Source organism: Lontra canadensis, unplaced genomic scaffold (genome assembly GCF_010015895.1).
Source record: "Lontra canadensis isolate GAN:19392208 unplaced genomic scaffold, GSC_riverotter_1.0 scaffold644, whole genome shotgun sequence".
In the NCBI taxonomy this organism is placed as follows: Eukaryota; Metazoa; Chordata; class Mammalia; order Carnivora; family Mustelidae; genus Lontra; species Lontra canadensis.
The window spans coordinates 22,954-36,441 of record NW_022631628.1 but is presented as its reverse complement, the minus strand read 5'-3'; the positions used below and the strand labels follow the sequence as shown (position 1 = coordinate 36,441).

The 13,488-nt window shown below is 42.4% G+C and overlaps 1 protein-coding gene across 1 annotated transcript; it reads right to left on the bottom strand.

Annotated features, from left to right (window-relative positions):
* Positions 1-9,462: 9,462 nt before the first annotated feature.
* On the bottom strand, positions 9,463-10,401 carry LOC116863170 (putative olfactory receptor 2B8). Its single transcript, XM_032850665.1, has one exon. It carries the CDS (start codon positions 10,399-10,401, stop codon positions 9,463-9,465), a length of 939 nt encoding a protein of 312 aa, XP_032706556.1.
* Between the last annotated feature and the right edge of the window lie 3,087 nt (positions 10,402-13,488).

Below are 13,488 nucleotides of genomic sequence, written 5' to 3'. Positions count from 1 at the left end.
AGATGGCCGTCCTCAGGGAGAATGATGATCAAGGACAAAGCCAGAGGAGACCTCATCTGTCTCCTTTGTTATTTCACATATTTCACAGAGGACAATTAACTCCCTTGATCTCCCCAGCTACCTTGGCTATCATCTGTGAATCATCTATAGGTTTTACAAATCACCTAAGATTTTTATCCTCACAGCTGACCAAATATTTACATATAAATAATTCAGCTATATAATTTTAATGTAAATATGTGAATAAATTATTAATTTAATTTCATTCATAACCAATGTATATGGAACCACAGAGCTAATAATTAGGCACATGCTTATCATTACCATGAATATAAAGGAAGGCAACCAAATTCTACCAAACTTCTAATAGGGCAAAGGGAAAACTAAATCTCAAATCATCTAGAACATTGTTCAGTTTATATTGATAGGTTTTAGTGATGTACTCAAACAGTTTTTAAAAAATCATCTCTTTTTAACAAAATACATGTGATTTAATTTCAACTAGTCTTGCATTTAAGCTCCAAATGATTTTTACTTTATTGGGATAGTTAAAATAATCACTACAGAAAAATGGGAGGAAGTTGGGTGGTTTGTGGCTGTTTCTCCTAGATCCGTAAGTTCCAGGTTCATTTACCCTGTTCAACCAAGAGATTAACTACTTCCTGCTAAAAACGTTCTCAGATTTGAAATTTCTCAGTTATCCCTATACCACTTAGATCCCCTCCTGAGAGTCAGGTGGGAACTGGCAGGCACTACAGTGTGGGTATCCTAAAGAGGGAAGGAATCAGGGACCTGCTGTTAACCCTTTGTGTCCCAGGCCCCACTCACTGCCAGCATTACACGCTCAGGTCACTTTGACACTTGTGAGGCATTATCTAGAGACGCTGACCCACACTCACATTCATAGATCCAATATTATCCAGGACAGTGCTCCCTCGCCTGCCCCAAGACACACATATAAGAACACTCCACAGCAGTGTCATTGGTATTAACCAAAACCCGAACAAATCCAAAGACCCATCCACAGTAAACTGGTAAACTGTGACATATTCATACAAGAATACTTTCCAACAGTATGAATAAAACTCCAACTAAACAAATTGGAACACTCTTTTTCACATGAAGTGCTGAGGAAAGGATGCAAGATACAAAGTAAATAATCCCTCTGCATAAGTTCAAAAAAAGGTAAAACAAACTGCTGTTCATGAACTCATACATGTGGGGTAAGGCTATAATTACTGTACAAAATTATAGTCACAACTAAAAATGGTATCAAAGGGCTGATTATAACGAAGTCAAGAGCAAAGGAGAGAGAAAGGTAGGCAGTTGGGTGGAGGCCAGCTGAAGTTCTCTCCAAGTCTAGTTAATAAGGGAGGCAATATCATAACCATTCACTTCTTTTTTCTTTAGGATTTTTAAAATTTATTTGTGAGACAGAGAGCAAAGCAGGGGAAGGAGCAGAAGGAGAGAGAGAAGTAGACTCCCAGCTAAGCAGGGAGCCAATGCGGGGCTCGATCCTAGAACCCTGGGATCATGACCTGAGCCAAAAGCAGACGCTTAACTGACTGAGCCACCCAGGTGCCCCTCAGTGAGGATAGTCTTTCCTCTGAAAGATCTAAATTGCCACCAGCTCAGTACATTCTCCAACAGGCTGTCTGTGAACTCTTCCCAGCTCTCCGGTCCTCTTGTCCTCCCTCTGAGGGAAGCACTGGGAACAGCCCAACCTTCCTGCTAAGTGAGATGTCACCCCCCTCACTGCTGCCCTGTGTTGGGATCCGCGGTTACCACTGGATAAACAGATGAAGATCCTAAGTAGGGAAAGTGAAAATGAAATGCCTCCCAAAAAAGGGAGAGACAGAGAAGACAAATCCAGAGGGACAAATGACAGAAGCTGAGACAGGCCACACACAAAGAGGTTCCAGTTACACAGAGAACAGACATCCGAATGCCTAACAGGCACGTTTTTTAAAAAAATGCTAATGTCACTTGGCATCAGGGAAATACATATCAAAACCACAATGAGATATCACGTTGCTCCTGTCATAATGGCTAAAATTAACAATGGAGGAAACATCAGATATGGGGGAGTGAGCAGAGAAAGGGGAACCCTCCTACACTGTTGCTGGGAATGCAAGCTGGTGCAGCCACTCTGGAAAATGGTATGGAGGTTCCTCAAAAAATTAAACATGAGCTATCCTACACTCAATATTTGCACTACCAGGAATTTATCCAAAGGATGCAAAAACACAGTGTCAAGACGATACATGCACCCCAATGTTTACAGCAGCATTATCAACAATAGCTGAATTATGGAAAGATCCCAAATGCCCATCGACTGACGAATGGATAAAGAAGATGTGGAATACTACTCAGCCATCACAAAGAAGGAAGATCTGCCATTTGCAACGATGTAGATGGAGCTGGAGGGTATTATGCTAAGTGAAATAATGTAGTCAGGGAAAAACAAATACCATATGATCTCATTCATATGTGAACTTAAGAAAGAAAAGACACAAACATAAGAGAAGGGGGAAAAGAGAAAAAGAAGAGAGGGAATGTAGCCATAAGAGAGTCTTCATGACAGAGAACACACTGAGCACTGACAGAGGGAGGTGGGTAGGGGTGGGGTTAAATGGGCGAAAGGTATTAAGGAGGGCTCTTGGGAAGAGCACTGGGTGTTTCATGTAAGTGATGAATCACTGAATTCTGCTCCAGAAACCAATATTATACTGTATGTTAACCACCTAAAATTTAAATTTTTAAAAAAATATTAAAACAAGACACATTTTCCTTCATGGTACTGGAAGCCAGTCCAAAATCCGGCGCCACCTGGGTACCCTTTTTCTGAAGGTTCTAAAGAGAATGTGTTTCATGTCTTTCTTTTAGCTTCCTGTTGCCAGAAATCCTTGGTCTTCCTTGGCTTGTAGATTCATCATTCTCCAAATTTGCCTCTGTGGTCACATGGCATTCTCCCTGTATCTGTGTCTGTGTCTCTGAGTTGGCTTCTCGTAAGGACACTGGCCATTCTGGATTAAAGGCCACCTTCATCACATACGACCTCCTCTTCATTTGATTACATCTGCAAAGACTTTCTCTTCAAACAGGTCACATTCATATGCACAAGGTGTTAGGATATGATCACAGCTCTTACTAGGACACAGTTCAGCCCTAAGTAGGAGCATTGCCTCTTGGCTTCTCTCTTCTAACAAAGGGATCATCTAACCTCTCAGTCACCAAGACTGGCATCCTTAATGATGCTGTGATAATTCCCTTACGGTCACTCCTTATATGCTGTCCTTTCTCACGCTGCCCTCGAGCTCCAAATGCTGATCCAGAACTAAAGGAGAATTGATAGACCATATTGCATATTTGAAAATTGCTAAGAGAATAAATCATAAACGCTCTCATCTCTAGATGAAAAGAGGTGACTGCGTGCAGCAGTGGATGTAACCAGACTCACCAGGGTGATGACTCCACTTCATACACCAGTACGGAATCGTTACATTGTACACCTAAAACTATTACAATGTTATGGAATAATGTGTCTCAAATTTAAAAAGGAATTTAAACACCAGCAAAGAATATTGTAGCTACTGCTATTAAACGGGATTGGTAAATGGAAGTTAAATGGAGACATAGTTTCACTCCCAATCAATCTGGCAGCCAGAGATTGATGACCTGTTGATGCCCCTCTCCAGAGCTTTCCTCCTTGGCTGTCTCTGGGAGCCAAACTCTGAATACTGCAACTGAGGCTAATGAGTTACATGGGACAGGACACCCCTGGGAACACTAAAATCAGATCCATCTTCAGTCCCTAAAACATGGATTTTCACTCTGGTGACATAAAAATATCCCTCAGAGGTAATACTAGCCCTGCAGACTCACTTGTCCACTCTAATTTACCCTTGCTACCCTTTTTGGATTGAACCATATTTTGCCTAATAGAAGTATATCTACTCTTTCACTCCCAATCATTTAAGAACTAGCATCGTTAAGAACATTTAAGAACTGGGGTGCCTGGGTGGCTCAGTGGGTTAAGCCTCTGCCTTCAGCTCAGATCATGATCCCAGGGTCCTGGGATCAAGCCCCGCATCGGGCTCTCTGCTCAGTGGGGAGCCTGCTTCCGCCTCTCTCTCTGCCCTCTTCTGCCTACTTGTGATCTCTGTCTGTCAAATAAATAAATAAAATCTTTTTTAAAAAAAAGAACATTTAAGAACAATCATCTAAAAACTGCACATAGCTGGTGCAGTCAGTTAAGCTGCTGCCTTTGGTTCAGGTCATGATTCCAGGGTCCTGGGATTGAGCTCTGTGTTGGACTCCTTGCTTGGCGGGGAGTCCGTGTCTCCTTTTCCCTCTAGTAAGCCCCCTGCTTGTGCTTTCTCTCCCTCTCTGCCAAATATATAAATAAACCTCTGAAAAAATATTAGCAAACAAAATTCAACACCAGATTAAGAGGTTCATCATCAAGAGCAATGTATAACAGGACACAGGGTAAGCCAACATACAAAATCTATAGACGTGCAGCACCACGTTAGTAGAATGAAAGAGGAAAATCATATGATTATCTCAATAGAGGCAAAAAAAGCATTTAACAAAACACAGCATCTTTTCATTGTAAACACACTCAACAAATCAGGTGTAGAAGGATATGTCTCAACATAATAGAGGCTATATGTGACAAACCCATGGCTAACATACTCAATGGCAGGAAGTTGGAAGCTTTTCCTCTAAGATCAGAAACAAGAGAAAGATGCCACCTTCACTACACTTACAGAACATAGACTGGAAGTCCCAGCCTCAGCAATCTGGGGGAAAAATGGAATAAATGGCAGCCAAGTTTTTTTTTTTTTTTTTTTAAGATTATTTATTTATTTATTTGACAGACAGAGATCACAAGTAGGCAGAGAGGCAGGCAGAGAGAGAGAGAGGAGGAAGCAGGCTCTCTGCTGAGCAGAGAGCCCAATGCGGGGCTCGATCCCAGGTCCCTGGGATCATGACCTGAGCAGAAGGCAGAGGCTTTAAACCACTGAGCCACTCAGGCGCCCCAAGTTTTTTATTTTTAAAGTGAAATCATCTTTGTTTGGAAATGATATGATCTTATATAGAGAAATTTGTAGACACTACAAACACAGTGTTAGAACTCACCAGTAAGTATAGTAAAGTGGTAGAATAGAAACTCAACATACACAAATTTGTTGCCTTTCTATACAATAACAACCAAATATGGGAAAAGATTTTTTTCATCCCAATGCAATGGCATGGTATTGATCATGAGGATCCCAAATAATACAACCATTAAAAATGTCCAGGATGCGGGATGCCTGGGTGGCTCAATCAGTTAAGCATCTGCCTTCAGCTCAGGTCATAACCCTGGGGACCTGGGATCAAGTCCATCAGCAGGCTCCTTGCTCAGCAGGGACCCCACTTCTCCCTCTGCTGCTTGTGCTGTGCTCTCTCTCCCTCTCTCTCTCTGACACAAGTAAATAAAATCCTTAAGAACAAAAATGTGCAGGATGATCACTGAGACGAACGACACAGGTCAAGAACTGAACAGCAAACATCATTCTCAAAAGAGCTTAAAACTGTCCTCAGAAATCTTGCCTCATCAGAAGAACTTACACTTCTTAAAGACCCCATGAATTCCTTTTTTACTTGGCTTTCCTTTTTTTAAATTTAATTTTATTTTTTCAGTGTTCCAAGTATGGGTATGTACCATACCCAGCGCTCAGTTCAGAATGGTTAAAATAAATCCACCCAACAGTGTAAATCAATGGAATTAAGTTTTTAGAAAGCATTAAGTGTATGGCAAGTGTAGAGACCCAGGTCAGATCCCAAAATGGGCCTCAAGGTCATACTGACTATCTTGAACGGAAGCTACTTCAGAAACAGCAGGTGCAAGGACATCACACTGTCCTCTGTCCTCCTGAAAGCAGGAAACAAATCTCCCCATGAAAGTCACCTGACCAGGATGAAGAAGTAAAAGACATCCTGACACCATGGGTAGGGACCTTAGAGTTGAGAAAGCTATAGAAACAAACCTTGCTACTTTTTTAGAAATCTGAAATCTGCTACCTCAGCCCAAATTCTAATTAGAATCCCTTCTGAACTAAAGCTCCCAAACACGTATTTCCTTTATCCTGTCAATTCTGCACACATTTCTTGTCTCTGTATAAAACGTGTAAAAACTGCCTGCCTTGGTCATTTCTTTGGGACTCAATTTCATCACTGAGCCTCCATGTTCAAGTAATAAACCATCAGAGTTTTTCTCCTGTTAACTCTGCTCTTATCTATTTAATTCCAAAACAAGTGGAAGAACCCTGGGGGGAAGAAGGAACTGTCTCCCTCCCCAAAGCAAGTGTCCAGTCCCAGGACATTTCAGGGACCCCATCCCCTGACTCCTCTGAGCAGCACTCATTTCTGCACTGACACAGAGCCCACCTTCCCGGCAAACCACATTTCCATGCACAATGGTTCTAGATTCTGAACGGCCAGGTCTGAAATATGCTGCAATACCACAGCAAGGAAAGAACTTCTCACCTGTATTACAAGACAAGCATCTGAAAAGAAGCCACCTGCAAAGGAAAGGGCTCACAGGGACCTATAACCTGTTCCGCCCTCCTCAGTGAGCCTGGACAGAGCAGAACTCTGGCAAACAGTTACTGACATGCACAGACTCTGAGCAACATGAGGGTCTGACAGGGGTGGCGGTGCTGTGATTTCTGACTTAGTAGTGATTCCAGCATGATGCAGAGGGTCTGTTTAGAACCTACACTCTACACACGGCAGATGTGGTACCAAGTGACAGTCCTAAAGCCAGGACAGGGCGATGAAGGTAGGGACACATAATGTGTGAATCCCCCAGGCCTTCTCTGTGCTGACTCGTACCACAGTAGATCTGCCTCACATATGAGAAGCTTTCCGTTGCAGTGAAGGATTCTGCCAAGCTGTGTCTGATGGCTCTGGGCCCCCCTGCACGCACTCCTGCTACTTGGTATCCTTCGCTAACTGGTAATGAATCACATGCTGTTAAAAATTCTGTTTCATGTGAGTCTGACGGACATTCTGGGTCTTTGCCATCACTACCTGAGCCGATGGTGTGTGCCCTGTGTTCCTCAGGAAGCAGAAGAGCTGGGAGAACCCATACTTGCTCTAGAGTATCATGATTGTCCTGACCTCCAGGGGCTAAACACAGATGGATTAAATAATTTAGCCAAGCCTTGGGTACAAGTGCACAGCTCTGCCACACTTACTGGTGAACACACAGAAGGAAACGGTCCAAATAATATTGGTGACAATTTACACAACCCTGGAGTCTGTTACAGACAAGGCATGGACACCAGGGGGAGCCGATTCCTAACATTACAAAAATGTCACAGAACAATCCTGAACTTGTGTTTAGTCTCTTAACCGATTTCATGTGTTCCCTATAACTTATTTCTATGAGTAGTAAACATCCAAATGCCATTCACACATTCACTTAAAGGAAATAAATATTTTGCCCCAGGTTCTGTGTGTCCTTAAGAGCAGAGAAGGACTTGTTCACCCACTACAATAGGCTCTGTAACATCATGAGACCTTGAGGGTTTTGCACCAAAGACAGTTGACTTGAAGGACTTTAAAGTGACCATTTGGGTATAACTATCAGGATGTGGCTGAAACATAAGGGAAAGCAGGAAATTTGTCACCATCGGTATAAACAGTGGACAGAACTGTTTTCCTACTGATATCCATGAAGCATCACTATGGTGTCAAGATACATCCCAAATGTTGATTTCATGTAAGAATACTATGATGCTCTTAGTGATACAGAGACAACCTGACTGTGTACATGATCTCCCCTGGGTGTCATTTCCAGCCTCCACATGCTGTCTCTGCAGCAAGATCTCTTGGCATGAGCATGGCCAGCTCAGGGTTCAAGGCCCTTGGGAGGCCAGTTAGCCGTCAGGATAGGGAACAGTAGAGTTGTCATGCGTATGTGTCCACCCCAAGACACAAACACATCTACCTGCACTGGGCTGTGTGCAGTATTCAGAACTGTGTGACACTTAATACATAATGAGGTGGCTATCTATAAAGCTTAGACACACAGAGATCTTTAATAGCTCACGTACATTTTATTTTTTTCTTTAAGTTTTCTCCTGGTGAAAATGAGTAAGCTCCACGGAACATGGGATTTCCTGGGAAACAGAGGTCATTTCTCTTTATGTGTCCCTGCATTCAAATTGCCTGGGGCCTTGGGCAGAGTGAGATACAAAGCATTGATCAGTTGATGCCTGGATCTAAAAATTTACAAAATGGTACAAAGAGAAGATCTAAATGTTTCACCCTTTGAAATTTTTGCTGCATTATTGTAGATAGAACATATAGAATATTGACTAGGAACTGAGTTATGTACTGTTCAGATACAATAATGCCCTAAACGTCATTTTGAATGCAGGGGGGTGGCTCACGAGCTGCATAACCGGCTTGCAGACCTCACATGGGCGCTCCTCCGCCTGCAGCACAACGTGACACGTAAGCACTGTCTGCTGCTCCTATGGCAGCTGCTGCTCAGCGTATCGGCAGCTACGCACCAGGCCCTGCCCCTGTGGGACAGGAACGCCTCACCCCAGCTGTGTAAAACCACAGTCACACTGCTCACATCACACCCGGCCTCATATATGAATGGCTGTTTCAGACGTTTTGTTAACCAAATTTCTCGTTCATCTAAAAGTATGCTTTTCCCACAGATGCCCACCTAATTCTGTGAAAAAGCAATGATACAGTCAACCTATGGACCTGGTAATATGGCCATGATCCAAATACAAGAATAAGTGACGTTCCTCCAGCAGTTGTTACAAAATGCTAAAATGTTAACATTTCTTACAGCGTGTTAGTGGTTCATATTCTTATCTCGCCTATGTCTTCATATTATGTGCATAAATGTCTTTTTGCACTTAGAAATGGAATAGGATTCCCAAATGAGATTGAAATAGGAAAAACCTGTGGAGCTCTCTAAAATACGAATGTTTATATGCTCCTCCTCCCCATGAAGATGGTCAGGCAGCCTAGTGGGTGTACTTGGTTGAGTGTCTGACATGTGATTTCAGCTCAGGTTGTGATCTCAGGGTTGTTGGACCGATCCCAGCATCAGGCTCTGCGCTCAGGGTACAATCTGCTTGAGATTCTTTCTCCGTCTCCCTGCAACCCTCCTGCTCATGCTCTCTCTTTCCAAATTAAATAATAAATCCATATATACATATATGTATATATATGCATAAGATCTGGTAAGAAAAATCAGAATCTCAGGGAGTTGTGTGAATCCATCAACTTGGATTTTGAGCACTCATTTGCACAAAAGAATGCGGTAAGAAAATTCCCTTGAGACTTATCACGGGAAATTTTAGATGATCCACATAGGTCACAAACATCTTAATCACTCTGGCATTCAATGTGTTCCATCAAAGGGTCTTCCCCGCCCGGTCATCTGGAGTCCCGGACCCTGCAAAGCACCTTCTTCATTGCTCCTGTCACATCCTTGTTCCTCAGTGTATATATGACAGGGTTGACCGTGGGGGTGACGATGGCGTAGAACAGAGAAATGAACTTGCCCTGATCCTGGGAGTAGTTGTTGCTGGGCTGGAGGTAAGCATAGATGGCCGTGCCATAGAACAGGGAGACCACTGTGATGTGGGACCCACATGTGCCAAATGCTTTCCTCTGCCCTGCAGATGACTTTATTCTTAAGACCGCCCTGACAATCCGACCATAGGAGAAGATGATTAATGCCACAGGTATGAGGAGAATGATCACACCAAGAAAGAAAAGCTCAGATTCATTCACAGTGGTGTCAACACAGACAAGCTTGAGCAGTGCGGGGATCTCACAAATGAAGTGGTCTATTTTATTTCTCCCACAAAGTGGTAAAAGGAAGATGAGCACTGTCTGCAATAAGGAGTTGCCAAAACCAAAGCACCACGATGCAGAAGCCATGAGGGCACAGAGACGGGGGTGCATGATCACAGTGTACTGCAGGGGCTTGCAGATGGCTGCATAGCGGTCAAATGCCATGACCCCTAACAGAATGCATTCTGTGCATCCCAGCCCTAAGAAGACAAACAGTTGAATTACACAGCCACCAAACGAGATAGACTTGTCTGCTGTCCTGAGATGAACCAGGAGCTGAGGGACACTGCTGGTCGTGTAACACAGGTCCAGAAAGCTTAGGTTGGAGAGGAAAAAGTACATGGGAGTATGTAGATGTGGGTCGAGGTGGGACAAGGCAATGATGGTGGCGTTTCCCAGCAGAGTGAACAGGTAGAAGATCAGGAGGACCACAAAGAGGACTAGCTCCAGTTGAGGCCGGTCAGAGAACCCCAGCAGGATAAACCCCGTGAAAGAACTGCCATTTTTCTGTTCCATCTTCTGTTAGTGCATGTTTCCTGTCAGGACCAAGTGTTTAGCAACTTTTAAAAGAAACCTTAAAAAAAAAAAAAAAAGTTGGTGCCCGTGAAGGTGGATCTCTCATGTTATAAAACATGGCCATGGCATACTAAAAGTAACTATTTCAATAAATGATTGAAATTGACATAACTTATACCAGTTTACTTCTACATTATCACAAAAAGTAAATCTTTAATATGTAATATGGGAAAAATGAAATAATGGACTTCATGTTGGCATCGGTTATAGGTATGAAAGGTCTTTTGGTCTGAACTTAATGGGACTTAAAGGACTGTAAGTATGTACATACAGTTTAGAGATAATAAGAATGAAGGAAATAGAAGGAGAATAATCAGAAAGAATCAGAAGGAGATGCAGACAGAGGGAGGACGTTATTGCTAATATGTATCTTGTGTTTTACACAACTGGATTTGTACACACCTTACCTGCAATGGAATATAATACAAAAGACACTCAAAAATGTGTTCAGATATAGGAATTTAAGAGCTAGAATGTACATGAAAAAGTGCTCACATCACTCGGCATCAGGGAAATACAAATCAAAACCACAGTGAGATCCCACCTCACACCAGTCAGAATGGCTAAAATTAACAAGTCAGAAAATGACAGATGCTGTCAAGGATGCGGAGAAAGGGGAAACCTCCTACCCTGTTGAGAATGCAAGCTGGTGCAACCAGTCTGGAAAACAGCATGGAGTTTCCTCAAAAAGTTGAAAATAGAGCTACCCTATGAAACGGCAATTGCACTACTGGGTATTTACCCTAAAGATAGAAACGTAGTGATCCGAAGGGGCATGTACACGCAAATGTTTATAAAAGCAATGTCGGGGCGCCTGGGTAGCTCAGTGGGTTAAAACCTCTGCCTGTGGCTCGGGTCATGATCCCAGGGTCCTGGGATCGAGCCCTGCGTCAGGCTCTCTGCTCTAAGGGGAGCCTGCTTTCTCCTCTCTCTGCCTGCCTCTCTGCCTGCTTGTGATCTCTGTCTGTCAAATAAATAAATATTTTAAAAAAAAGCAATGACCACAAGAGCCAAACTATGGAAAGAACCTAGATGTCCATCAACAGATGAATGGATAAAGAAGATGTGATATATATGTACAATGGAATACTATGCAGCCATCAAAAGAAATGAAATCTTGCCATTTGCAATGACATGGATGGAACTAGAGGGTATTATGCTGAGTGAAATAAGTCAATCGGAGAAAGACAACTATCATATGATCTCCCTGATATGAGGAAGTGGAGATGCAATGTGGGGGGTTTCGGGGGTAGGAAAAGAATAAATGAAACAATAAATGAAACAAGATCGGGGGGAGACAAGCCATAAGAGACCCTTAATGTCACAAAACAAACTGAGGGGGGCCGGGGGTTAGGGGTAGGGAGAGGATGGTGGGGTTATGGGCATTGGGGAGGGTATGTGCTATGGTGAGTGCTGTGAAGTGTCTAAACCTGGCGATTCATAGACCTGTACCCCTGGGGCTAATAATACATTATGTGTTTATTAAAAAAAAAATTTTAATTTAAAAAAAAGAGCTAGAATGTATATATACAAATAATTCAGTTACATTCAAAATATCAGTAGTAATTCTGCATTTAAACATTGTGTCAGAATTACCTCTCTAAGATACTGTATTTATGAAAGCTACATGTTTGGAATTTGAGTTTCCTTAGAGTAGTAAAACTACTAAACTCACACTCAGAGAGAAAATGAAAACACCACCATTTAAATACCGTGCTTAAACCTGGCAAGCCAGAAGGGCTGGCAAGATGTATTTAGGGCACTAAATGAGAAGAACATGCAGCCAAGAATACTTTATCCAGCAAGACTGACATTCAAAACAGATGGAGAGATAAAGAGTTTCCAAGACTGGCAAGGCTTAAAAGAGTATGCGACCACCAAGCCGACACTGCAGGAAATATTAAGGGGGGTTCTATAAAAGAGGAAAAATCCTAAGAATATCATTGAATGGACAAAAAAGACAGTCTCTTCAATAAATGGTGCTGGGAAAACTGGACAGCTATATGCAGAAGAGTGAAACTCAACCATTCTCTTACACCGCACACAAAGATAAACTTGAAATGGATAAAAGATCTCAACGTGAGACAGGAATCCATCAGAATCATAGAGGAGAACATAGGCAGTAACCTCTTCGATATCAGCCACAGCAAATTCTTTCAAGATATGTCTCCAAAGGCAAAGGAAACAAAAGCGAAAATGAACTTTTGGGACTTCATCAAGATCAAAAGCTTCTGCACAGCAAAGGAAACAGTCAAGAAAACAAAGAGGCAACCCACGGAATGGGAGAAGATATTTGCAAATGACAGTACAGACAAAAGGTTGATATCCAGGATCTATAAAGAACTCCTCAAACTCAACACACACAAAAAAGACAATCATATCAAAAAACGGGCAGAAGATATGAACAGACACTTCTCCAATGAAGACATACAAATGGCTATCAGACACATGAAAAAATGTTCATCTTCACTAGCCATCAGGGAGATTCAAATTAAAACCACATTGAGATTATGCTGAGTGAAATAAGTCAAGCAGAGAGAGTCAATTATCATATGGTTTCACTTATTTGCAGAGCGTAACAAATAACACGGAGGACATGGGGAGATGGAGAGGAGAAGGGAGTTGAGGGAAATTGGAGGGGGAGACGAACCATGAGAGACTATGGACACTGAAAAACAACGTGAGGGTTTTGAAGGGGCGGGGGGTGGGAGGTTGGGGGAGCCAGGTGGTGGGTATTATGGAGGGCACGCATTGCATGGAGCACTGGGTGTAGTGCAAAAACAATGAATTCTGTTACGCTGAAAAGAAATAAAAATAAATAAATAAAATAAAATAAATAAATACAGTATTTAGCTTTGCCTAAAGATGCTTAAAATTACTGTATCAGTTTTCAGGAACTCTGAAAATACCTTGGTCGTGCATAGTCAGATGGAATCAGAACCCTAAAATTCAGTGGCCACAACTTTCCTCTTCCTTCTGCACACTTGTTTCACACATTGCCAACCAGAGCACATGAAATTCCTGAAA

What these genes read in the sequence shown, in the direction of transcription:
- LOC116863170 (XM_032850665.1), bottom strand. Translation starts at nt 10,401, where the DNA reads ATGGAACAGAAAAATGGCAGTTCTTTCACGGGGTTTATCCTGCTGGGG.